The sequence below is a fragment of the Balearica regulorum genome, chromosome 4 (assembly GCF_011004875.1).
Source record: "Balearica regulorum gibbericeps isolate bBalReg1 chromosome 4, bBalReg1.pri, whole genome shotgun sequence".
Lineage (NCBI taxonomy): Eukaryota > Metazoa > Chordata > Aves > Gruiformes > Gruidae > Balearica > Balearica regulorum.
Genome location: NC_046187.1, coordinates 38,833,711 through 38,859,833, shown reverse-complemented (window position 1 = coordinate 38,859,833; position 26,123 = coordinate 38,833,711). Strand labels below are relative to the sequence as shown.

Below are 26,123 nucleotides of genomic sequence, written 5' to 3'. Positions count from 1 at the left end.
CTGCCACCTACCATTGGTATTCTGGTTTGCCTTGACGCTCTGGTGAGACGGGGACAGACCACGGTGTCTGCACTGTTGCTGATACCGCCCTCCCTCTTGCAAGTGGGCAAGCAGACTGACCTGAGAAACCGCAAAAGATCTTTTTTCTATTACACATAATAATGCCTGAAGTTTTTGAAAGATGGGTCAATATACGTGAGGAGGAATCACCTGCAAAAAGACTTAATGAACAAACTGAAGAATTTTGATGCAACATGCACCAAGAATGGCAAACTAAGACTTGAATTTCAACTACACCTTCATGCTTAAAACTCTGAGTTGGGTAATTTGACATGTTTTATTCATTTTTATTAGAGCTTATTTAACACAAACTATATTGGGGGGGGGGGGGGGGGGGGGGGGGGGTGGGGGGGGGAGGGAGGGGAGGATATCTCTTTCTTCAAGGTGAAACCTTGCTACTGGAGAATATGACCTCCCCCAGTATAGAGTCTTGACCATTCCAGGAAATCAAGTAATGCAAATAAAAGAAACAAGACTTGTGATTTTTGACATTTCAAAGTAAAAAAAATATATTATATTTTTGTTTGGTAAGGCTTTGAAAATAAAAAGTAGCTTTGGAAAGGACTTCTTGCTTGTTTGGTTTTGATGTTTGTTTGGGTGTTTTTGTTTGGGTTTTTTTTTTTTTAATTCCCCGTAGAGCTTAGTAACACAGACTGTTTTGAAGTAGTCTGAAATTATAATTGCTACTAGAATAGCCAAGCAAACAGGAAAGGAAATCAATCTGAATATCAATTTTGCACACACTGAAGACCACTACAGCTTTGCTAATAACATCAGGAAAGGCAGAACGTCACAAATCAGGTACACTCCTGACTAGAAACAAGGGAAGAGCATGGGCTTCACGTACTGTACGTGTTGTTAAACTGTGCACACTGTTAACAATATAAAACTACTTACAACACAAGTTCAAGCACAATTCTGAGTTTATTTGTATCCGTATATTATCTTCAGATGACCTGGGATTCATTCACCTATCGAACAGAAGAATTAACAAAATCTGTGGCTGCTTCTTGGCCTGCCCTGCCCATAATAATGCAGAAGTCCTCGTGAGACTTCACTGCCATGGCTGATGAATGCCATCGGTGCTATTTTGAACAATGTTAAATTAGAACAATTATCATGCTTCTTTTCACATTTTCACGTCATCGCTTTATGAAAAGGTAATCATAGCATGAATATTGAAGGGCTGGAAAGTTTACCAAGGATCTAGTTTTTAGTGTGAATCCTATCTAAGATAAGGACTAGTGTAAATTTTTTCAATCTTTAAATTTACTTTATCCTCTTGAGTATTCAACGAACTTTGAAGATCAGCTCACCCGTTACCTCAGTGATTTGCGCGCCTTTGCTTCCACATCGATAAGCTTCTGCTACAGCTCTCAAGAAACCGATCCTCTACACAGCCAATGGCTCAGAGATTTGATTTTTCCTTTCTACAAGGATCTTTTTGAGGATTTTTGATATAAAACGTACACATAAATATGCACATGCAAGCACATATGATCTTAACCTATTTTAAGTTATTTCATATTCTTAATAATGGCTTGTGAAGGCACAGATAGCCCACCCTCTCATCTCACTTCCATAGTACTTAACAGCACAGGTAATACATTAAACCCTGGATGCCTTGTTGTCACTAGCAGAGCTTTGGTGGGCTTCATTGTGTGCAGAACTGAAGTCCATATAGATTTTCATGCTATTTAATTTTGACTGCTTTCCTGGAAGATGCATTCATCACTGTAAACCAGTTAATGGGAAAGCTGGAAGAAATAACTCCTGACATATACTTCTTGAAATGCACTTAGTGCACTTCTGATAAGCTGTTTCAAAAATTAAACATGTGCTACCCAATTTGCCAAGTAAACACAAAGAGAAATTATGCTGCATTAATTTAAATGTTTTTTTTAAACAACAGAGAGTAACCCAAGGGCAACCAAAGGGAAAGTAATAGACAAGCAGGATGACTGCACTGAAATCAACCTATCCCTCCCCTAAAGCAGTTTGATCCACGCTCCTGTTGATTCTGCCCATGAAAATCTCAATAACCAAATCAGCAGTTTTCTGTAAAAATATCAATGGTGAAATTATCACAATATTTTGTTTGCTTGCTTCCACTCACATACACTAGGTAAGACCCTGCACACTTACTTCCCCTCATACTGCCATGCTCTTATGCCCCGAGGTTTCTCTTCAGACACTAACTGCAATGGCAGATCCCAGTTCATTGCAGACTGCAGCAATCACCTCACCATCAGCTGAACCACTGATGTCATTATTTGTCTATTCCCTTCATGTTTCTAAATGTAAATGTGATTTCTATCTCCATTCAAAGCTTTGAAAGGGACATTTAATGACAGAGGTATAAATGGCAGAGGAGGATCCCTGCCTGTAGTTTCTGCCTGGCGTTTTTAACGTGCATCTCCTTTTACAGCCGCAGCTGCTTCAGTTTTCCTGAGATTCTGCTGGAGATCCTCCTACAGAAAGGGCAAGTTCTGCTTTAAACTGCAATGTTAAAAACAGATTGCTGACTAACGTGCCATGTTCTTGTTGTAAATTACACCTATAGCTTCCTTCTAGGTAGTACAATCTTGATACACACTATAATGCAGCCTTAAGGCTGGAGAAAACTGAAAGTCTACAGCAAAACCACATTTTCTTTAGTCTCTTCTGTTTCCTCTCCTCTATGTCACCTTTCCTGTATTTTTGAGGTTGTTTTAAAGACAACTGTAGTGATTTTAAAAAAATAATCACTGCAATGATTTAAAAAAAAAATTGAAAAAAAAAAGAGGAGGAAGAAAGGAAAGAGAAAAATGTTTTAAATTAATCACTATATCAAAAAAATAGATGCCATTCACAGCTTCCCAGAATGTAGGGAGTTAAAATTAGAACTCAGAGCTCATAAAGGTTTCTACTTACTTTTTTTTTTTTTTTTGTACCAGCAATAGGGCAAGGTCTATCTAACTCAATGTCCATGCAATTCATTTTAATACACATAGTCTGGGAAGTGCTCCCAAATGACAGGCACCAGCAATGTATAAATTGTAAGCTGTTCAGCTCCAGATGCTCATCTGTCCTTTGCAAAATACAGCTTTCTTCCTAACTCTGATTAGTAGAATGATGCTCAAGGTCTTGCCTCACACTAGCCTGCTTTATGCTGGCAAAAAAACATGAGATCTGTGATACATATTTAAAGCAATTTAAGTAAATTTTGCTACAAAGTGAATAAGGAACTTAGAGAGACACCATGCTCTGTGCTAGCCAGTACTTACATAGTGGATGAATAGGAGCAGAAGACAATACCACTAGTCATTGGAGAGGACACTAAAGAACCCTTAAGCAGGGCCTGCAACAGGAGACTACACCTCCTCTGGCCATGTCAAATTCATATTTTTTTTTATTTAGATTATCCTAATCCTTTCAGTTCCTAGGAAAGAAAAAATGAAAAATGGATTGGACTGCGCTAACCAATGTCTCCGGTTTCTGTGGTGTTTGGGCAAAGGATTCCCTCTCACAGGTTGCCATGAGCTGTGCAAGCACTACTGCTCCAGGTCCCAGAGGGTAAACTGAGGTTCAGGCAGAACAAATACCCTTCTCAAAGTTGCAGAGAAAGTTAGAGGTATAGATGGGCACTAGATCTTTTCCAAGTCTTAGAGTAACAACTAAACACTTCAGAGTGACCTTATGCAGCGGTTTCACTGAGATTACTGGAAGGTGCAATCTACCTGGGACACAGCTTAGGAAGCATAATTCTAACCCCAGCTCTGTTTACATCTAAACAGAGCATTGCTGGAGCCTTTTATTGGGTCTTTGTACAGGAGACATTTCACCTTCCGATGATTCAGCTGTTTCCAGCTACAGGTTTCTGAAATTGCTCCCGTAATATGGAATTATATTAATTAACCCACTGAATATAGAAAAAGTATTGTTAAAATAGATGCATTGGTTTTACAGATCTATTGTAATGGTATTGTGAGAAGAATTTGTCATTAGCCATTTATGGCTGGTTATTTCAAAAGCACATTACTCTATCATCATCAGTTTTTAGGCCTACCAGTAAAATAGATCACAAAATATATAATAAATTCATCTATGTTCATTCCACTTCACATTAACAATAAATTTGAAGAATTGCATTGGACACTCCAGACAAGAAAACCTAGTTGCAACTATTTCAATTTCAGACAGTCCAAGCCACCAGGCTTTGCCACTCAGTATAATGTCAAGGAGCCTACCACCATTCCAGGTGTTACTGTTTCTCAATGCGATCATCTTTCCTCACACTGAAACAATCTGTGAACAGTTTAATCAGCTGCAGCAGGCTCACTTAAGTGCTATGGAAGTGCAGCAAGAACAGAAGTGGCATTGCATGCTTGGAAATTAATGGAATGGGGGGGGGGGGGGGGGGGAATTAATTCCCAGACTATAAATATTGATACGTCAAATTTCAGTATCTGGAGAACTGAAACAAACCAAATACTGCAAAGGAATGAAGTAGCACCTGGCCAAAATAGACAGCTCAGAAATTACAATTTTAAGTACAAATAATTTTCAAGAAACTGTAACTTCTGATTATAAAACTGAAAACCAACAATTCGGGCTATGCCTACACTTCCATGGGCACCCAGGAGACCCCTCGTGCCAAGCGGGCAGGTGGCTTACGCCCTCGCTTGCTCAGGGCTAGTCCCTTCTCATCACCCCTGTGGCTGGACGAGGCTACGATGGGCCTCACAGGGTGTTTTTAAGATGTAATTCCTTGTGAGTTTGTGTCACTCAAAGTGCCTGCAACCATGTGAGGGCTGCATCACAGCCTCTCGGGCTGATTTTAACAGCGCAACACTGTGAGAGCACGTGGCATACCCCGGGCGTGTTGTGAGAGTAGGTAGATGTACGTGATGCTGTGAGACGTGATGAGGTAACACTGCAGACGGCTCAGGGATAACATCATAAGCAGTCCTACGGCCGTCCTGTCCCTACTACCACAAGGCAGGTCTTGGGGTGAAAGGCTCCCCAAAACTGCACCCAAGCTTTGTCTCAGGGAGAGCTGGATAACTGGCTTAAAAAAGAAAAAAAACAACAACCACCAGCAGCACCAAAACAAAAACCAACCACCAAACAGGAGGGAACTGACTTGCAAACAAGGAACTGAGGCTTGAAAGATAAGTTATTTGGCTTTCTTCACATGTCCCATATTCATTCCAGCAGACTTAAAACAGAACTAAGCTGTAAAAACATTAAGCGTCAAACATAATCATTCTAAAGCTATTTAAAGGAGTTAGGGCATGCACAGCTATGTATTTCTTGGGTCTTGCATTTGAAGTGAAGTTATACTAAGAATTTATTTTGGCATCAGAGCTCTACAATAAAAGCTTAAAACCTAAAAAATTGTGAAATAGATCCCAGGTCCTCGTTTCCTTTTATTTTTTTACTACACAGGACACCACCAATATCCAATGAATCTCACCTCAATATCTGTGGACAAGTGCTACACAGCTGCAAGACACCATTATGAATGCTTTTCATCAGTAACCTCAGAACATTAGTAACTCGAGAATGTAAAAATGCTTCCATTCCTATGCTTTCATAGTGTTTATTATCAAGATTTAACTTCAAATTCAGTTTGGTTTTAAGTCTGTCCAGGAGAACAACGCCTCCAACTAGTTTTCCCTCCAGCCACTTTTCCTATGATGCTCAGCCCACAGACAGACCTCCACAATGGAACTCCGAAGCTCGGACAGGAACATTTTCTGGCTATTTTATCACTCTTTAGCCACCCATCTCTGGGGAAAAACTCTCGAGAATAATTAAGTATCATGATAATAATTCTCAAAGAAAAAGATAGTGAAAATTTGCAAGCTTCTGAGGAATGTCAGCACTGTCATATAAGCTGCTTTGGCAGATAACTCCCACTCCAGAGTGGTATTAACGAAAGCGGATGAAGACTCACAGCTATAAATAGATCAAAGACAAGATTTATCTTAGTATCTACAAATTGCCCTGTTTATCAAATACTCTGCTACAAACTATGTTTTCAACAGTAAACTAAAAGAAAATTTAAGCAGATTTCTTCTTGAAAGCATGGAGTCTGAAGTAATCTAGAGGGGCTCTGTTTGGTTAGACCTTATTTTGTTCATTTTACTCTACAACATACTTCTCCTTGCTACGCCATATGATGAGCAATATGATGTCGTGCTTGTTCAAGGTGGTGGAGCTGTAGTTCCTAAGCAGCTTTGCAGTGTACAGCAACAAGGTTTATTTTTGAAAAGAAAAATGTGGTTGCCCTTACATACACACCTGAAGAAACATGCAAAAGTGCATGTTTGTGCAGTGAATACTTTAAATGAATGCTGACTGAGTATAAAACAAACTTCTGAATTTCCCCACACTGCTTCCCAAAGCCCCACTTCATCTCTGTATGGGCTGTGACTTTTCAGTATATTTTTAGTCCATGAGGCAGCTTTTCAAAGACCTCTTAACTGTCTTAACTTGTCTTACAAGCATAAATCAAACCATGTTGGCCAACTCTTTCCATAACAGAACTGCACCTTTAAATACCACTAATGCCAGATGGTCTCAGCATATAAAGCAGCATGAGACAACATATTAATGCTACTCAAACAAGCAACTTGTGCTAGCAGCAGACCAATGAAATCAGTCTCAGGCTGCTAATCCTCTCTGTCTCCATGGCAACATCTATTTCAGACAATTCTTCAATTTTCAAGTCAGATGAGATTGTTGGCCCTTAAACTTCTCTTTTCAGGGGGTCTTCCCGTGTCAGGTACTTTTTCACTTTGTATTGGCTACTGTTATAATACAGTATTTATTTTTATCAGCTGCTCCATGGAGTATCAAGGAACAGATGCTCCTCTGTTTCTGTTTATTTATAGACTTTTCCTCTAAAGATTTGTACTATAAGATTTCCACTGAAGACTTGTACTATTTATTTCCACTATGGATTTGCTCCCCTAACTGTAACACATGGAAGCCTTGCACGTATAGATGTGTCTGTTGTGACTCTACCTACCAGCACTGGAAGAAAAGGGAGAATTGTTGCCTTCTTCACTCTCCTCTGCTATCAAGGCAGATTTTTAAACAAACAAACAAACAAAAAAATTTATATCTGCAGCAGGTAAACAGGGAGAGAAACTCTGACTCCTCCTCACCATATGTCCGTTAGCATAGCTGAGTCAGCACAAATATGGGGGCTATTTGCTACTAGGAAAAATCTGACAGGAAGCAGTAGGAACCGCATCTCAAAGGCGGATCAAATGCTGAACCACATGCCATCTATCAAGTGCATATATATAGTGGGTACATGGCATAGCCACACACCAACCGGCGGCATGGAAGATGAGAACCTAGGCACGTAGATGAGATCCTGAGGCACAGGGAGAGGGTGTTCTTATCTGAAAAGTCAAAAAAATACATGGCAGAGCCAGGAAAGAAGTCAGATATCCGTTATCACAAAACCACTTTTCCTCTCTGTGAAACAACTTCCTACAAAGACAACGTTTAAACACGCGACAGCCCAGCTCCCAACCCCACAGCTTTTTTCCTCTCTCCATACCACCATGTACTGATGTCACCAAAAAGAAAGAAGACATTTCATTCAGAAAGACATAAACTTTGATCACTCATTCCTTAAGTGAAGGCTATTGCAGAACCAAAATCATATTTAGCCTTCTTTGTCAAGGGCGCACGCACAAATTGGCTTGAACATTAGGATTTATAAGCATCCTGCTTATAACGAAGATTCAGATGTACAGCTCCCACTGACTTTGGTTGGATTTGTGGATGCTCAGCAGCTGGATGGGAGGAGAAATTAAAGCATGTCTCTATCAAGTGCAGGTCTGACATGGGGAGTCATAAAGGTCCCTTTGAAGTAACGATATTTGCATGTGGAAAAAGTGTATATTTCTGTCTTAGACTCACCTCAATTTTGCTTTTAGTTCTAGAACTGTGCTCTTGTGCAATAAGCCAAACTAGAGAGCCAACCAAAACCACAAAACCTTCAGTTTACCATAGGAAAGCAGGTTAATTTTTAATGACAAATGTGCAAGAAATATGCCATTCGTAACACTGAAGGACAGTAACGTAACTGAAGGACAGTCACACAGTGGGCTCCCTTTAATTTTGAGGGACAAAAATAAAAGGACTTAAAATGACATGTCTTGCAGCTCAGGGGAAAAACATGCAGTAATTCACATGCTTGTTACCTAGTTGTCTCTAATGTGATGGTATAGGAAGCACAACTTGGCAGAAAGTTTTGATCTTTGAAATGACTCACTGCACTTTCACTTTCTTTGTGTCTTTCAACTATTAGTTGTATTTCTCATAGCAAAGTACTGCATGATTTCTCTTTTGTTTGGAGAGCTAATACGGCAAAGGTTAGGGTCATACTTTCTATACACCAAAAAAAATTTACCAGATCGTTAGACTGGTATACTAGCAAGGATGTCTTTGCCAAGGAAACAGCTCATTAAACCTTGGCCAGTCAGATGTCCCACCTGATCAAACAATTCTTTGCAGTGAGCTTTAAGACAGTTCCGTACCTAAGGATAAGCATTCAAAAATGGCATACGATGGCCATTCTCGCTGTAGGCAGGCTCTGCAGCCACAGCAGTATCTTTCTTCGGTCGTAAATCAGGCGGCTCACACTCCACAGTCACGAACAGCTCCATAGAAAGAACAACTATCTCAGCTTGCTCCACCGGACTTAATTTGTGAGTAAACAAGGATGTCAGGTTTTGCTCATGATTCAATATGAACAACTACCAGGAAGCAGCTACTAGCTTATACAGTTACAAATGTCTCACTTTGGAAAAAGAATTCATTAAAAACAAATCTTTACTGCCTTTGAACTGTCATGTTTATGATTCAAGGTTCTCTCTTACCTGGCCATTGTAGCTACACAGACACATTTCTAACACATGCCTTCATATTGAACCAAACCCCACAGTCCTCTGACAATCACCCTGTTACCTGCTGATGTCACCGGAAGATGTGGCCGGTGGTGGTTCAGCCAGCACAGTGTTAGCACAGCGTTAGCACACTGCAAGAAACCTCCACTCCAAAAGGAAGGGCACTATGGACCAAGGCCGCACTCTTAGTCTAGCGTCCTCATCCCCAACGGTGCACCTGAGAGGAGTAATGGAGGTGACAACTTCACTGCCACAGGGCAGCTAACATGTTGTGCTACACACCATTGTTTCTTCATAATATGGCAGAACTCTGATTCCAAAATCCCAAACCCCAGCGAGTCAAGCGGCTTTCTCCAGCACTGTTGTTCTGCAGAGCTCCTCACCCACTCCCCACACAGCACCAGCAGAGATAACACGTGCAGATCTATGGCAGCCAGAAGAGCTCAGATTTGTGTCACACTGCAAATCAAACCTCCCTACCCTGCTACCATCTTACTGATAAGGATTTTCTTTTCCAACCTTTTAACTACAAAGGCCCTTGGTGTCTCCATTTAGCCTCAGCATACCAGGAAGTACGCTTCCAGCATAACATTCTGATCCCACTGAATTCACTGAACCCTGGCTTTTGGTTTGTGAAAATGTAGACCAAAAAACAAAGACGTGACATGTGACTTTTTTTTCCAGGAGGAACATGAATTAAACAGGTATGAAGACTTAACAATAGAAATTAATCTGCTAAGAAAAGATCAGTTAGGGTTCATAAATAGTATGTTTCACAAAGCAAGCATACAAAGCACAACAAGGTACTTTAGATGAGGACACACGAAGGCTGGGATTCACCAGGTCTTAACCATGAGCTCTCGCACATGTTCCTAAGTTAGAAGCCTGCCCAATGTCAACTCTTCGTATAGTCAATAGAGAAAACAGACATTTTCAGAGGGCACTGCAGCCCAACCAAGAGGTCTACCTGCGAATCAGCAAAGAGAGATTATAGAATGTAGGCTTCTAAACCATGTACTACATTTGAAAACAAAAATTAGGTGGAATGACCACAGAATTAATTCTCAATTAGTTTTAATACTAAATTCTTGGCTGAGCCTAGTAGCAATTCCATTGTTACAATCAAACATTTCTATTTATTATGAAATAGGAAGACCTGTCTTGGAATTTTCACCCCCTCTGTAAAGCCTTGAGATATTGATCACTAAATTATAGAAAAATAAACAGTTTCTCCTGAATAAACTAAATTAAGAATTAATACAATAGCAAAGTCATTTTTTGATAGATCACATGTTACAATTTACTGCCTCTAACAAAATATTTCCCGAAATCTCAGGAAATTACTGTGCTTTATACACTTCTCATTAATTCTCTGGAGTTCACGTTAATGTCACCATAATAAAACATCCTTTTAATCCCAATCAACGACAAAACAGGCTCACCTCCTGTTTTTGTTGGAAACTGTTAAGGCATTCTGCAGATGTGGGAGGTGATGACAACTCTCCTCTTTAAAAGAAATTAATTGACTCTTTCAAAAGGAGTGGGACTGTCAAAACCAGCCTGGGTCAGACCGACAAACTCCGCATGCTCTGCATACTCAGACTAATTTTAAGCCTGAAAAACAGAACTGTCTTCTATAGAATCATGTTTATTCCTAACAATTACAGCCTTTTTTTACTACAGCTTGTTTGCACCTTTGTGTTATTCCAGTAAATAAAAGAGAAACTCCTGAGATGCAGTAGCTGGGATCTACAGCGTTTTCGCAGGTAGTGCACAGCCTCTTTTAACCCTTTTTTAAATGATCTAACAAAATGGAAAGTTTTTAAATACCTCAGCCAGTGAAGCAATTTGGAGTTAGGGTATTTTATCTCTAGGAAACACTGCAGAGGCTGCCTAGCACAGCTGCCTAACCACACTTACTGTGAATTTCCATTGACTTCAATGGGAACATGAATGGCATTAACAACTAGCTGTGAATGTGATCTATAAATGTGCCTACATCTTCTTGACTTTCACCAGTTTTATAAGCGCATTTTTCTCTTGGTTTTCTACACTTCTGATTTTAGCTGAAAATTAAAACTGAGATAGGAAGGTAGGATGAATTCAGAAATATTATTTATTTAAGAAAGAAAATATTAAGGAAGAAAAATCTGTTTTCAAAAAACCTGAGTGTTACCAAGCACATTCTAAAAAAATACAAAGTTATTCAAGGCTCTTAAAAATAAAACAGATGCTTTTAAGAAACTCGGTCAGCACGCACAGCCAGCCATCTTATTGCCAGCAAATCCTACAGCCCTCTCGAGACCCGTGCAACCTACAGAATCTGTGAAGGACACTGGACATCCCACTCTGAACGCAGGCAGCGTTAAAATCATGCTGCCAGAGACTGCTCCGGGCCAAATCCTGGCTGGGAGACTCCAAGGGGACTACCTTAAGCGGCACTACAGCCCAGAAGGGATTTTGCTGGAAAGTTAATTACAACCTCTCGGTCTCATGCGGAATGAGTGAGGTACGACCAGCCCCAGATTTGCGCTCCCAGAAGGAGACTCGGTAGCGCGTCCCCTGGGGGGTTTGATGGGAAAGCCAGAACGTCCTCACAAGTTCCAAAAGAAAAATCTGTTCCCTGATGCACAAAGGAAAAATCCAAATGCAGAAGGCTATGTGAATAACAGGTTCAACCATGGTTTATTCTGCACTTTATTTCATACATCCCTGCAGAGACAGCAGCGGCTGCCCTGCTCACGCTCTCGGTTTGGCGCTGCGGGTGCCTTGTTACCCTGCTGCCCAAAGAGCAGCTCACCTTTAAAGAGGATTGCAAATGTAAGCCCTGAGAGAAGGAGGGAAGCTGAACCACAGCTGACAGAAAAATGTGACAGCATAATATAACGTGGGCAGCACAGCATCTCCTGTCCTCCTGACGCAAACTGTTTTGCTTATATCCACCCGTTTACAGCCCCTACCTTTATGCAACGCAGCTGGATGAACATGAACTCGCGTTTAGCAGTGACCAGCCCCGTATACTTCAACATCTCCCTTCAGAAGGGGAATGCTAAACAAGCGGCCATTGATAAAAAATGCCATTTGCTTAAACCTCAAGCATGCAAAATCTAGGTTTGCTCTCTAATACCTAGATTTAATAACAAGGTCTTGTCATATACAATTTGTATTAAAGCTCTGCAAAATTGGGAAATATTAACAGGGGCCATCAAAGAGCTCACAAGATTTTTACTTGCAAATTCCAAGTGTAAGGAAAAGAAGCTTTACAAAATCAAGCGCGATTAATTGTAAGTGATAAAATTAGAACGGCTGCATCTGATGACATCACCGTAACCAAGAGACAAGCTGCGTGCTTTCTAACATCACCACTGCTAGAACACCCTGCCGCTGACCCGAGCGCTGCATTCGCCCATCTGAAACGGGGCAGCCCACGATGCCCACCGGTGGTATCCAGGGGTCTCCCCCATCCTGGGCTGCCGCGCCAAGGCGGCACAGCAGATTCCTGCCCGCGCTGGGCTGAAATCACGGCGGGCTCCTACGCATTCGTTTCTTCTTGCTGCTGCTGTTTCTCAAAGAGCAGCACTTGCTCACGGTTGTCTGGAAAGGCTGCAGAGTCACTGAAACTGCAGTCATATAAAAACCATTTAAAAATGGGCTTTCGTGCAACAGGTTTATTTCCTGTGAATTTATCAGGTTTACTTATCGCAATTTCTTGTCACAGCAAGTGTTAGCTCAGGTGGCTGGCGCCATAGGCAGGGTTTCTGTATTAGCAGACATCGTGGATTTCCCCATTCATTAATATACAGTAGAGGCATGATTTTCATTTCTCTTTTAGTCACCCTTTAATTATGTTTTTGCAGGAGGAAACAGCTCAAGCGCTTACGTTGATCCTGCGGCGCAGGGCTGGAGTATAAGAAACTGAGAGCCTAAGGATGGGCGCCTTTTGCAGGGCTGGGGGGAGGCAGGGGCAGTACAGGAGCTGCAGGGTAGTAAGTAATTTTGGAAGCCAAGCAGCTTATTTAGGCTCAGTGCCAGCACTGACCCACCCAACCCATTTCCTCACCGTGCCAAGTGGGGTCTTTGATAAAGCGAGGGGTCCAAGGATTAATGTAGCTGAGTTGCACCTCGTAAAATCGACTGAAGTCACACCCGCCGGGTCCTGCAAATGCTCCGAGGCACAACTGTGCTGCTGACCTCACACGCGGTGTGCTCCTGCCTCACGCGAGGCCTGCTTCGCTGGCTTACAATGTTTTGTTGTCGTTCAAAACTGGAAAGTCCAAAGTAGGTCATTTTCTAGAAAATCAGATGTCTCACCCAACTACAAATCAGTGTTTTCCTCCTATTTGAAGTATTTTTAAAGATGCTTGTGGGGAGAAGGATAAACAATAAAATCATTAACATTGAAAAAAACCTTACAAATTAAATGCTGCTGTGAAAAAAACATTAAATATTTTCTTTCAAAAACGCCATTATTCTGATATTTTCAGGATTTGTTGCCTTTTCTCTAGCGTGAACAATTTGATGAAAATGTCATTAATTTGCAGATCATTTTGCTGTCACAAAATCTGTATTTTCATCCATCCCCTCTCCCCTCCACTTCATGCAAAAGCAATTTTCAGAGCCTGTATCTGTAACCAGTCAATTAATAAGCCTCACTTTGAGGATTTCTTCACAAAACTAAACACTGAAAAATAACCACTACAGAAAATCTTAGTAATTTATTTTTTAAAAAGTAGGAGTTGAGAGAAATTTTATCTGCATTTTTTTCATGCAAACAGAGAAAACAAATCTAGAAATCTCAAAAGTGTCAGAACGTTTCATTTTTGCATTCAGGGTGAAGTAGTAATGGAGGGGAGTAATCTTGCACTATCAAAATCAATGGTAGAAATGAGTCAGAAATGGCAGCATGCCTAAACAAGTGGCTGAACATTAACGATGGAGGAACTGCTTTTGGCATTAATCAGTTCTAAATGTATTTCATTGCTATTAAAGAATACAAAGTTATGCTGAAAATGAGTTTAGTTATAGTAATAAAAAAAAAGGCTCAAGAGATCAGCATTCATTTGGTGTTTGCTCAACAGAACATCAGATATCCAAAGCAAGAGTCTATTTCCTCTCTCAGGTGTAGTCAGTATTCTCCTGCACCAGAATTAAGGCAAAATATTGTCTCATTTGTCCCAGAAATAATCTGTGCTTTACTATCAACTGTCCTCTGTTTTCCCTTGGTGCATCATCAACTTCCCACAATCTCTTTGTCTTCACTTTATCTCACCTTGCCGTCCTCCATCTTCTGTCAACTTTGCCAAATTTTTCACAAACACAGGGACAAAATTGTATTTTCTCATGTAATCAAAGCTACTCCAAAACATTTTCACCACTTCCAGTCCAGGTTCCTCTAACACCTTCTACACCCAACCACTGATACAGTCTCATTCAAGTCTTCTTCTGCCTTAACCATCTAGTCCCCATTAACTCAGAGTGGGGTTATCTGCACAGAACAGGTGCCTCAATATAAAACTCTTTGTTAAAGTTCAAATATCTTGAACTTGAAGGTTTTGCTTCTCCTTACTCAAGGGCTTCTTTTCCACCAGCGACTGCAAGCTCTAATCTCCCATACAGGTGCAGTATCACCCTAAACACACTGCTGCCACAAAAAAACCACAAAACCGCAAAATATTATGCCAAAGTGTTTGGCATGAACCACGAGGGAAGCACAGGTAGCGGGGTGTTCAGGTTTGCAGAGAAGGCAGCGCTTTAGAGAAGACCAGAAACTTTAGGCAGTCTCACGCTCCTGGCATTTAGCACGTGCCTGGGAAGAGCGCAGTGAAGGCCATGCTCATCTTCCAAGTGACTAATCCGGCTTTCCAAGATTTGCCAAGACACTTTGTACGCTCATACAGACTGGCTCATTCTGGTTTCCGATGCAATATCAAATCTTTAAATAAAAAACCCCCAACAAACCAAACAAACAAAAAAATCCAACTCATAATGTGTATGTACCCCAGCAAAAGATGAGCCCTTAACAATTCATTCCAGTTGCTTCATTCACTAAGGATTTGTTCTAGTTGCTTTGGAAGTCTAAAGCACGTTTCTAAAATTTTCCTATTATTTCTCTCATGCATTTTTTTTTCAAATATTGCACATATATTACAAATTTATTTTCAAAAATAGTTGATACTCTAAAATTAAAGTTGATTTATATGCTTATATGTGATCAAATGCATTCACACAATGCTGCACAGCCATGCAATATGCGTGATTATGCAATGTATGCACGTATGTGCAGTATTTGGTTTACTCAGTACAAAGCCTCTTTACAAAAAGTCTTTATTGATGCTCTGCTGACACTTTCCTGATTTATTTTGTCATCAACCTGCTCACTAAGTGAACAGAAACATTTTTTTTGTTTTCACAGCAGCTTACTAGATAATTCAGGTACCATCTCTGCATACTCACCAGGCTTCTAGAAGCATGAGCTCTCTACAAACTGTAAACATATTAGCCACAGCATATATTTTGTTTATGCTTATATATATTTTAAAATAAATGCTGTGACAGACAAGATATCTTGTAGGAACAGCTTATGTTCAGGAATAACAACTTCTTAGCCTGTCATGAAAAAGGAAAAAATAACTATGTGTGTGTGTGTGTGTGTCTGTGCATATCTCTGTCATTTTTTAACAACAGATGATGATAAATCAGGTCCTGAACCTGCAAGCTTTAATCACACAAAGTATCCTTATTCCTGACATTGCCCCAGGAAGCAAGTGCGGATGCTCATAGTGAGTGAGGATCCCCCCCTCAGGTACAAGCTGCAGAATCAGCCTCCTATTCCCTGCCAAGGCTGGTACAAGGCTCCACTTCTTTTACTGCACAGCTTAAAAAAAGCTCACATAGAAAAATAAACAGTGCTACCTTTTACTACACAGTAGAAGAAAGGGCATGTTATTAAGAAGACGACACCTCTAATACAACTTTTGGTGCTTAGGTTCTGGAACAAAGCAGCAGGGATGTTATCAGTGCCTTTGCAATTATTGAGCACAACCATAACTAGGCATGGGGTCAGGATCATTGCCCTTCCTAAAAAGATTCTGAGTTTCTCTCATGTAGCAAAAGCTGCAGCAGCTCTCCACTTTTTGAGAAATGCTCAGTACCTCGCAGAATGAGACTGAAGATTTAAACAAACCAGTGAATTTGCTCTGGTTCAAACCCTGGTTAATCCTTTGCAAAAAACCAGCATTTTCAGCATCCACCACTAAAGATTGCCAGGACTCATCACATTTCTGACATGTGATTTGGACATCACAACACGTAGCATTTTTGTCTATAGGGCTCCCTTTGTGAGGGACCGAGCACGTTCTAGGAAATGCTTGACATTCACTGTAGCCTACATGTGAATGCAATCCATAGGAAATCTTCTTTTCTGTGTTTTTTTTATGGCTCATTGATACAAAGTTGGATTCTCTTTTGTTTGGGCTCAATGAGAAGCCCTTTCTCATGTCACTGACGCCAACAGGAGAAGGATCGTGTCTCTAGCAGAGCCACGGCCCCATCTCAGGCTGCACAGAATGCTGTTCTTGTGCCCGCTTCAGCTGGCTTGACAGAATTGCCAACTAAATGAGCTGTAGCGAGTGTCCCCTGGCAGTAACGCAAAGTCACAATAACATCATATCATGCATATCATTCTAGCATGTAAATTACATAGTGGCAAAAAAATTAATTCTTAGTTTCAGGATCACCCTTCATAGCAATATAGCAACAAACCACAAAGAGATCTTTCAAATTTCACTGCAGTTCCTACATTTTTCATTTCAAGGCAATGCTTTGCTACCCTGCCTTCCTCTTCCGTCTTCCTTATGTCCAATATCCTATAACCTCTAAGTTTTATCAGTAGCCCTAATGCAATCATTAGAACCTAAAAGTCCCTTGTGGATGCAAAGCAAGGTTATATTCAGTCATAAAGCAGGACGTTCAGCACTAATGGTGTAGACCAAATCCCCAGAGACCCACAGAAGTCACATCTCCACCTAAATATCCCAGACTTCCAGAGCTGTTCTGTAGCCCACTGAGGGAAATGTGAAGACATGACTGCAGGTGGCTTATGGTTGGGCCTCAAGTACTGAGCATCTCTCAAGAACGAGCCTTTTCACATACACACGTAAGTAACACTATCAATTCTGAAATTGGAAATGGTGAAAAACACACACTTGTAGGCATAAAATGAATGCCCAGCATCAGTCACATTGCTTTATAAAAAGCGTCTCAAACCCCAGGCACACATAACCACAGATACCCTGAGAGATCTCTGCGAACGCCCGTAGCGTTCCACGGTAACACGGTTTTCCGCAGGCAGCCTGGCCACGCTACAGGGCTCACACGGGCACGTTCATACCTAACGCCTTTTCCCCGACAGCTCGGTTGGGGCCAGGGAACGGGGAGGCCAACGCCTTCCCTTTCAGCACATCTGCACCAGGTGCTCGCCTGCAGAGCAGATGGGAGCGCCTGCACCCCCGACCGCAGCTGCATCGTCCGAGCCAGTACAGGGAATCCAGCGCCTTCCTCCCGGTGACAGGGCGCTAAGTCCAGCGGCGGCCACACAAAGACGCTCTGCGCCGAGCGCAGGCGATCCCTGACAGACGGTGCCGCTACCGGACTGAATATTTTAGGGACGGCGTCTGCCCGCTGCCGCCGGACCCCGGGCCCCATGCGGCAGCCCCGCTCCGCCGCTACCTGCCGCCAGGTGCGGGCACCGCCGGGCGCCGCCCGCCGCCCCCCTTACCGGGCTCATGCTCGCCGGGGCGGTCGGAGACCTCGATGACCAGCAGCTCCCGGCCCTCGGCGCTGCGCCCCACCGTGTAGATCCTGCTGATGGCGGGGCACTGCAGCCAGACAGCCACCAGCGCCTCCCGCAGCTCGGCGTACCGGTGGTACTCGAAGGAGATGCCCTCCTCAGCGCTCAGCCGCCGCCGCCGGCTGGCGGCCCCGGCCCCGGCCGCCGGCTCGGCCGCCCGGCAGGCAGCGAGCACCCCGCAGAGAGCCAGCAGCACCCGCACCGCCATCCCGCCCGGCTACCCGCCGCCTGCGGCCGCGCAGCTACCGCCTGCCCCGGCGGGAGGGACCGAGGGAGGGAGGGAGCGGGGGGCGGGCGGAGGCGGTAGGAGGGGAGGGGAGGGGAGGGACCGGCCGCTCCGCCCGTCTCCGCGGGCCCCGGCGGGAGGAGCGAGAGCTCCCCGCGGAGGGCGGCGGTGTGTGCGCGGCACCGCGGTAGCGGAGCCGCAAGATGCGGGCGGAAGCCGCCGAAGCTGTTGTTACCAACTGATCTCGATGCCCAGGTGGAGAAAAGCATTGGGAAGAATCCCGGGGCACTATTTATACATTGCTGTTTTATTTTATTTGGTGAAATAGTTTTATCCTGCACGGCATTCGCGCAATCCCACCGAGTTAACCCACTGGCAAAACCCCACATGCACAGAGCGCTCCATAAAAGATTCAGGTGGTACCACTGCTGCACAGCACAAATGTATGTGATCGGTCTCACAGGGAAAACTACAAACAATCATCTGTAAGGTAGCTCGCTTATCATCTATGAGGTACCTTTGCCGCATGACAGAAAGCAAAGGATAAAGCAAGACTGTTACTGAGAATGCTTACCTGGAGAGCACATCCCATCGTGTTCAATGGCAATGCTCTTGCGAGGAACCACTCACAGGGTATTAACAAATCACTGTTTCTTCTAGACCACAGATACTACAGGACTTCTGAAGCCATCTGGTTTTTTCAACCTGTTTGTATAGGCATAGGTGTTCAGACTATGTCAAAACAGCCTGTTAAGGACAACTGATAAAAGCAAAAGGCTAAATGCTGAAGAGCAACTTCCATATCAGTTATTTTTATTATTATTTTTAAAGGATGAAAACCTCACGGGAAAATTTTGAGAGGTTCAAAAATTTTAAAAGTTTGAAAATCACACATCCAATTCCTCCTTCTACAAATAGAATCTCATTCCCAATAATTTAATACATTTTACCCTGATCATCTAGTCTAAAAGAGTGAGCCTGTATAACATTTCCTTTCATCACCAATTTATACTGAATCAGTTTTCAAGATTTGTTAATAATCCTTTGTGATCTTACGGCTATTTTCCTAAATTATGGGTTGTCTAGCTCCAACCAAGAAGATAATGGAAATAATGTCTTCTAAAAGAACATCTTCATTGACATTTGGTGATACACCAACTCAGAAACTCATCCAGCATCTGAAACTCAGAGCTGAAGAAGCAACTACTATATATAAATATCTATTTGTCTATATTCACCTGTACTTGTTTCAGAGTCCTGACTGTCACTCCTGGATTATTTGATGTGCTGCTTCATAGCACGAACCAAAGGTCCTTACCATCTTTCCAAGCCAACTGGGTTCAGAGGCTTCTCTGCCCAGTTTCATTCCAGGGTTACAAGAGTGCAACCATGTGCAAAGGCACCTTCAGAGCACTTCTTGGAGCTTTCAACTCTCCGTTCTTACTGCTAGAAAACTTTGGGCGTCACATTAGCTCTGGAGCTGTGACAATGCAAATACAAACTTGCTCTAAGCATTTTGCAAGACTTGAGCATACAGAGACTCCCTGATACCATGTTTTCTCTTACTGTTCAGACTGAGAATCACAAAAGTGCCATCCCTCTGACTTCTCTCCTCCCAAACAGCAGGAATTGTATTATGAATTTGTTTATGACTTCACACCACTTCAGAATCATGTGCAATGTGTGCCATGGTCTCAGAACTCCAAAATGAACTGCAAATAAAGGTAGATGACCTAACATTAAAAATATTCACATTCTTTATCAGTTTTGTTGGCTACATTCATCACAGGCTAAAGATTCCTTGTTTTCTTCATCGCTTTCCCTTGCACCTTTTACACAAAGCAAACAAATCTGCTGATGCTGTGATTTTAGACTTACAGTATCATTTTCTGGGAGAACTTTCTGATCAGTCAGAAAACCCTTTATGCACTGTAGCAGCTCTCGTTGGGTTCCCTTCAAATTTATTTGCCCAAATACAATGTCACTAAAAGATACAAGTAGGCTCAGAAATCACCTATTTCTTTTCATCTCTTCAAGCAGTGAATTATTATCCCACTACATAAAATTAGTCTCACAACTACATCTGAATGGATTTGCATTCATTTCTATATTTACTAACCCCCCCACTCCTAAAAAAATTAAGAGAATGAGTCGTTATAAACACACATGTATATATGCATCTTGTGTAAAACAGGGCATTTTATATACTATCAAATATTTCATTTTGAGTTCACACGTGCTAATTTCTTTTTAATAATGGATTAAGAAACAATGATTAGATTCTCAGAGAGCTTAGGAGCATTCGCAGAGCAGGAGGAATAAAACGACGACTTCCTTTGTATCCGATCTCTCCTCCTATTCTCCATAGTTCAGAGATGACGACTAGCATCACAGGCAAAGGCCAAATTTCCTTGTAATATGGAAACCGGTTTTGCACTCACCTTTGTCTCAGAGGAATACTCTAACCCCAAGGGCATTCCCAGGCTATATGCATAACCAGGCTCCTGGGTATGGCCCTGATAAGCTAATAATACTAATTAGTGCAGGGAATAGAGCTCAAGTGCACCCTGTACAGAAAATGTCCCGATCAGCAGATTTCAAATCTGGTTTTCCTCTCTCTCATGTCTGTATATGACACCAAATAGATCACATTTCACTAACAGATGCTGCCTAAATAATTTGACAATAGTGAAGAAGACTTCACTGACATTTTCAAAAATACATATTTATAGACATATATATACAAACATATATAAAATATTAATATTTGTTTATGTATCATTCCATTCTTTTAGCCAATTTGCTGAATGTGATTCAAATGTTCAAATACTTTTGATTTGCCTGAATCTGTCTTTTTCAGCAATTCATGACTCATCAGCAAGTACAGTAAAAAAATCTTAAAAAACAAAACCAAAAAAACCCCAAAACAACCCAAACAAAAAATAAAACCCAAACCCTCATACTCACAGAGTTGTTCTTACAAGACTTGAGTAATTCTGCACTTTCATTTGTGTGGCAAGACAAGCAGGCTGAAGCAACTATTTTCTTTTATAACCCAAAATGAGAACCCTAAAGCTATGTCCATTAGAAACCATGGGAGTACATTAGGGACAACAGAATTCCTAAAAACACTCTATGATGGAGATCAGATACATACATTATTAATTGCAAAGTATTGTTAAAAATGACACCATGAAAATACTCAGTAAACTTCTCTGGTTTATATTTGGAAAGGAGAAGGTGCACTATGCTGCATGAGGAAGACAGCATTTTCTAACAAATAAGCACAAATAAGCAAGTAGGATGCTGAACATAACACGTAAGGGAGAAGCGCGTTCAGATCAGCAAGACCAAATCACTAGCTGGTCTTTAAGCCCCCCTAAAGGGCTATATTTGGCCTGCTAATATTCAGCTGCATCGCATTTTCAAGCCTTGGAAAAATTCTGAAAGACTAATTAGGGTATTAACACAGTGCAACTATTCAGAAAGAACAGCTAAAACCCATTTATGTCCTAAAAGAGCAGGTGAAACCACAGAAAAGCTGGTAAGGGTTTCAATTAAGAAGTTAATGATAGAATAGTTCCAATCTACTTTAATAAGAGAACAGCTGATTTCAGTGTTGACAAATTACCAGGCAAGCAGGTAGAGATAACTTGTGAGATGTAGGAACCTTTTACAAAACTTATCTGAATGCTGATTATATATTATATACTACTGTATATATTTACACACTATATTGCATACTATACCTGGCAGCTCTGGTCACTTGAAGATTTGTCTTCAAGACAGAAGCTTCTATTGCCAACCTCCAAAATGCCTTGCAGAACTCAGTGGCTCTATTTCTTGGATGCTTGCAAAATGGGGTTGAGATATGGAAAGTCACGGCTTTCCCGGTACCTTGAGAACAGGCTTAACATAAGGCAGGTCAAAGGAAACATAAATAAATAAAGAATGAATTTTTTAAAATCCAAATGCAGACGAGGCACTTATGCAGGAGGTTACAGAGAGGGAAAGAAAATAAAACCACCTTCCAGTTACGTATTGCAAGACTCAATCTTTTATTGCCTCCACCTGTTAAATGATTCAGCCATGTTACTTAAACTCAACCCAGTCCGGTATTTAAGTGCTTGCTGCGCTCTTGTTGGGGTGGTGAACATCCTATAGATGTAACAATTCTGCATAGAGCCTCTTTACAGGCCGCAACTTAACTTTCATACAAAATATACCTGATGTTTGCACTTGCATGCTGCATACCCACACAAAGGGTAGTGGCTTCTTGCTGCCCCTTCTTTCAAGTTTGCAGGAGTCATCGCCGCTCCTGGGGCGGTACTAGGTCCTGGTCACTGAACTGCAGCGCCTGTTTCTGAGAGATGCCGTGGCTGCATCACCAAACACTCACGCAGAGAAACTACCGTGCAGGATCATTTTGAGAGTCTGCAAAAACTGGCTGACAGGGGGTTTTAGAAGTGGTGAGTCATTATCTAGCAAGAGCATTCTTCTGGTCTTCCACAGCGACTGGTATTTCAAGTCTGGGGGCTAATTTATTTAGTGATTACATAAATGTGAATCAAAACTGATTAAAATTTATGGATAACAAAGAATGGCGAATAACAGGGATATAGCAGCTCTGGAATGTGAGTTAGATTACTTGGTAAGTCGAGCACATTTAAATATTTCAGAGCAGCAAATTGCATATTACACTTAAATATAAAACACGCTCATAACAGTCTGGCAAGCAGTATTGCTGGAAGCAGCAAGAAATCACAATAGATGGGTAACTCAACTATATTTTCCAGCGTAATGTTGCAGAACAGTTAATTTTATCTTTGAATGGTTAGACAGAAGGACAATGGTTAAGAAGGAAGGATGCGATTATACCACCAAGAGAGAATGTTCTGGACATGCAGTCCTGCTACCTACAGCTGAAACAAGACATCAAAAATTCAGAGACAAGCCATAGAAGTGATTTAAGAAGTAGAGGAAATGCCTTACTGCAGAGGACATAATATAATCCAGTTAGCTGGTGAAAAATACAGTTGAAAAGCGGTTTGACTGCTGCGTTTATTACCTTCACAGACAGAAAATTATAGCAAGAACCAATAGCAAAAAGTTGCCTTCTCCCTGGACCTGCCAGTTACAGGTTTCAATGGCTGAGATTTCCCAGGAGGCTGCACTGGCACAGAGAGGCAGCAGTAACGGGATGGAGATTTGGAGGCAATGGACCAGACACTGTGGTTAGCAGTAACTCTCTGTAGCCATAATGCAGGTTTCAATAATACCATTTTTCAAAAAAAGAATGTAAAAAATCTAGAAACGTATCACATTTTTCTTTAAAATTATCTTAAAACACTCAGCAGTCATTTATTATAAACTCAGTGAGGAAATAAAAGAAGTCATATAATCTACAAATATAGTATCAATCATTATTATTTTCTGGCAAGCTCTGCTGTAGTGTAATATAAACCCCCTTATTTAGTATTTCACATCAGCAGCCAAAAGCAGTCGATTATTTTGCAATCCTAATCTTAACAATTTATTATACTTTTCAAGTTTCCATGGTTTTTTGACACAAAACCCAAGAAATTAATTCATTGCTTTTATAGGACTTAACATTAGGATATGACAATGATTATATATATATTTCCCAAAGATGAGCCTTACTTAAACTGAACTGGACTTTCAGGAAAAGATTAAGTTGTGGAAAACGTTGCTATTCCACTTAGTCCTCTATCCTACCATTTTTAAGTGTTAGATCTGTCTCCTTGCTGAAGAGGATAAAGGACAACAGATTGCATAAGGTTTGGTTGTGCCTTGTGAAGAGCCCAAGACTCTCACCGGTATGCTGCTCTCATTTTTTTCTATTGCACAAAACCCTCCTAGTTTTCAGAACTACACATACTCTACAGACTGTCTCACTAAATATGGAAAAATAATAAATGTGAAGTCTTATTTAATAAAGGCCTAAAATCTCAGAAAGGTAATTGCCTAACACAGTTCTTGATATGCATAAAAGATATATAGTAATGAGGTAGGTCGTTTACTACCCAGCATCATGTTCAGTAATAAATCATAGAACCATTTTGGTTGGAAAAGACCTTTGAGATCATCAGTCCAACTGTTAACCCAGCACTGCCAAATCCACCACTAAATACAAGGGTTTGCATTTGAAAAGGCGGTGGGGTGGTGGTAAAATGCAGGTCTACCTGTGTCCTGCAGCAAAACAACTCTGTGGTTTTCAGACGCAGGTTCCTATGTTGAGACAGGCCCAGTGGGCACCTTTTCTCAGAAAAAAATAAATTTATAAAGCACAGCTTGCAAAATTCTCTAGGGGTTTGTTAGAGGATCAAAAGTGATGATGTGATTGCATTGTACGCTAAGGATGTACATAAAATAACCCAAAAAACTGAAATAGCAAAGGGTGTCAGAAAAATAAGGATTTGAGTCATGAGCAAAGAACAACAAAAAAAATCCCATGCATGCTACCCAAAAGGATGGCATTGAGTAACGTGTTAAAATTACATTCTTATTTTCAAAACTTCTTGAAGATGGAATATACATTTGTGGTGGGTTGACCCTGGCTGAGGGCCAGGTGCCCACCAGAGCCGCTCTATCACTCCCCTCTTTCATTAGACAGGGGAGAAAAGGTAAAACTTACGGGTCGAGATAAGGACAGGGAGAGATCATTCTCTAATTATCATCATGAGCAAAACAGACCGAACTTAGAGAGGGAATTCATCTTATTTATTACTAAGCAAAACAGAGCAGAGGAATGAGAAATAAAACCAAAATCTTAAAACACCTCCCCCCACCCCTCCCATCTTCCCGGGCTCAACTTCACTCCCGGCTTCAACCTCCGCCCCCCCCAGCGGCACAGGGGGACGGGGAGTGGGGGTTACGGTCAGTTCCTCACGCGGTGTTTCTGCCGCTTCTTCATCCTCAGGGGGAGGACTCATTGTTCCCCCGCTCCAGCGTGGGGTCCCTCTCACGGGAGACAGTCCTTCACGGCCTTCTCCAACGTGAGTCTCCTCCACGGGGTGCAGACCTTCGGGAGCAAACTGCTCCAGCGTGGGTCCCCCACGGGGTCACAAGTCCTGTCAGCAAACCTGCTCTGGCGTGGGCTCCTCTCTCCACGGATCCACAGGTCCTGCCAGGAGCTTGCTCCAGCGCGGGCTTCCCACGGGGCCACAGCCTCCTTCAGGTGTCTCCACCTGCTCCGGCGTGGGGTCCTCCACGGGCTGCAGGTGGAATCTCTACACCCCCTCATCCTCCCTCCATGGGCTGCAGGGGGACAGCCTGCTTCACCATGGTCTTCACCACGGGCTGCAGGGGAATCTTGCTCCGGCGCCTGGAGCACCTCCTCCCCCTCCTTCTTCACTGACCTTGGTGTCTGCAGATGTTCTTACATCTTCTCCCTCCTCTCTCTGGCTGCAAAAGCTCTCTCTAACTGTTTTTGTCTTTCTTAAATATGTTATCACAGAGGCGCTGATTGGCTTGGCCTTGGCCAGCGGCGGGTCCGTCTTGGAGCCGGCTGGCATTGGCTCTGTCAGACACAGGGGAAGCTTCTAGCAGCTTCTCACAGAAGCCACCCCTGTAGCCCCCCCGCTACCAAAACCTTGCCACGCAAAACCAACACTTTGTAAGTCATCCTATCAACCTTTCAGTGCTCTGAGGAGCTCTCCAACAGCTGGGGACACCAAGCTTTCACAAATACCTTTACTGCAGGATTTAAGCAATTGGCTCACAGTTGTGCGTGATTTTGTGACAGTGCACGCACAGGCACGAGCCAGCGGGCTGAAAACCAGTGAATACAATCACATATGCAGGGAAAATCTGGAGCACTGAAAGCTCCTTGTATTTTTAGGCTAGGGGTTCAGTAAAACAAAGCTATGTACAGCTGCAGCTGCAGGATGAGTGGGAGCTGACAAAGCAGAGAGGATAACCGCCATCTTTGAAATCTGGTTAAAGAGGTCGCTTCCACCATGCAGAGTTCAGGCTGGCAGTGCATATGGATTCAGGAAGTCTTAAGTACCAATCCCTGCTAAAAACTGAACACCACAGGGATTTCAGCTTCCAT

At 42.2% G+C, this 26,123-nt stretch overlaps 1 protein-coding gene across 1 annotated transcript in view; it reads right to left on the bottom strand.

Annotated features, from left to right (window-relative positions):
* Positions 1-18,103, bottom strand: part of CPE (carboxypeptidase E) — a 60,148-nt gene extending 42,045 nt beyond the window's left edge. Inside the window, 1 exon segment of the mRNA XM_075751833.1 lies at positions 17,752-18,103. Coding sequence (XP_075607948.1) covers positions 17,752-18,031 — 280 coding nt within the window. The 5' untranslated portion in view covers positions 18,032-18,103.
* Between the last annotated feature and the right edge of the window lie 8,020 nt (positions 18,104-26,123).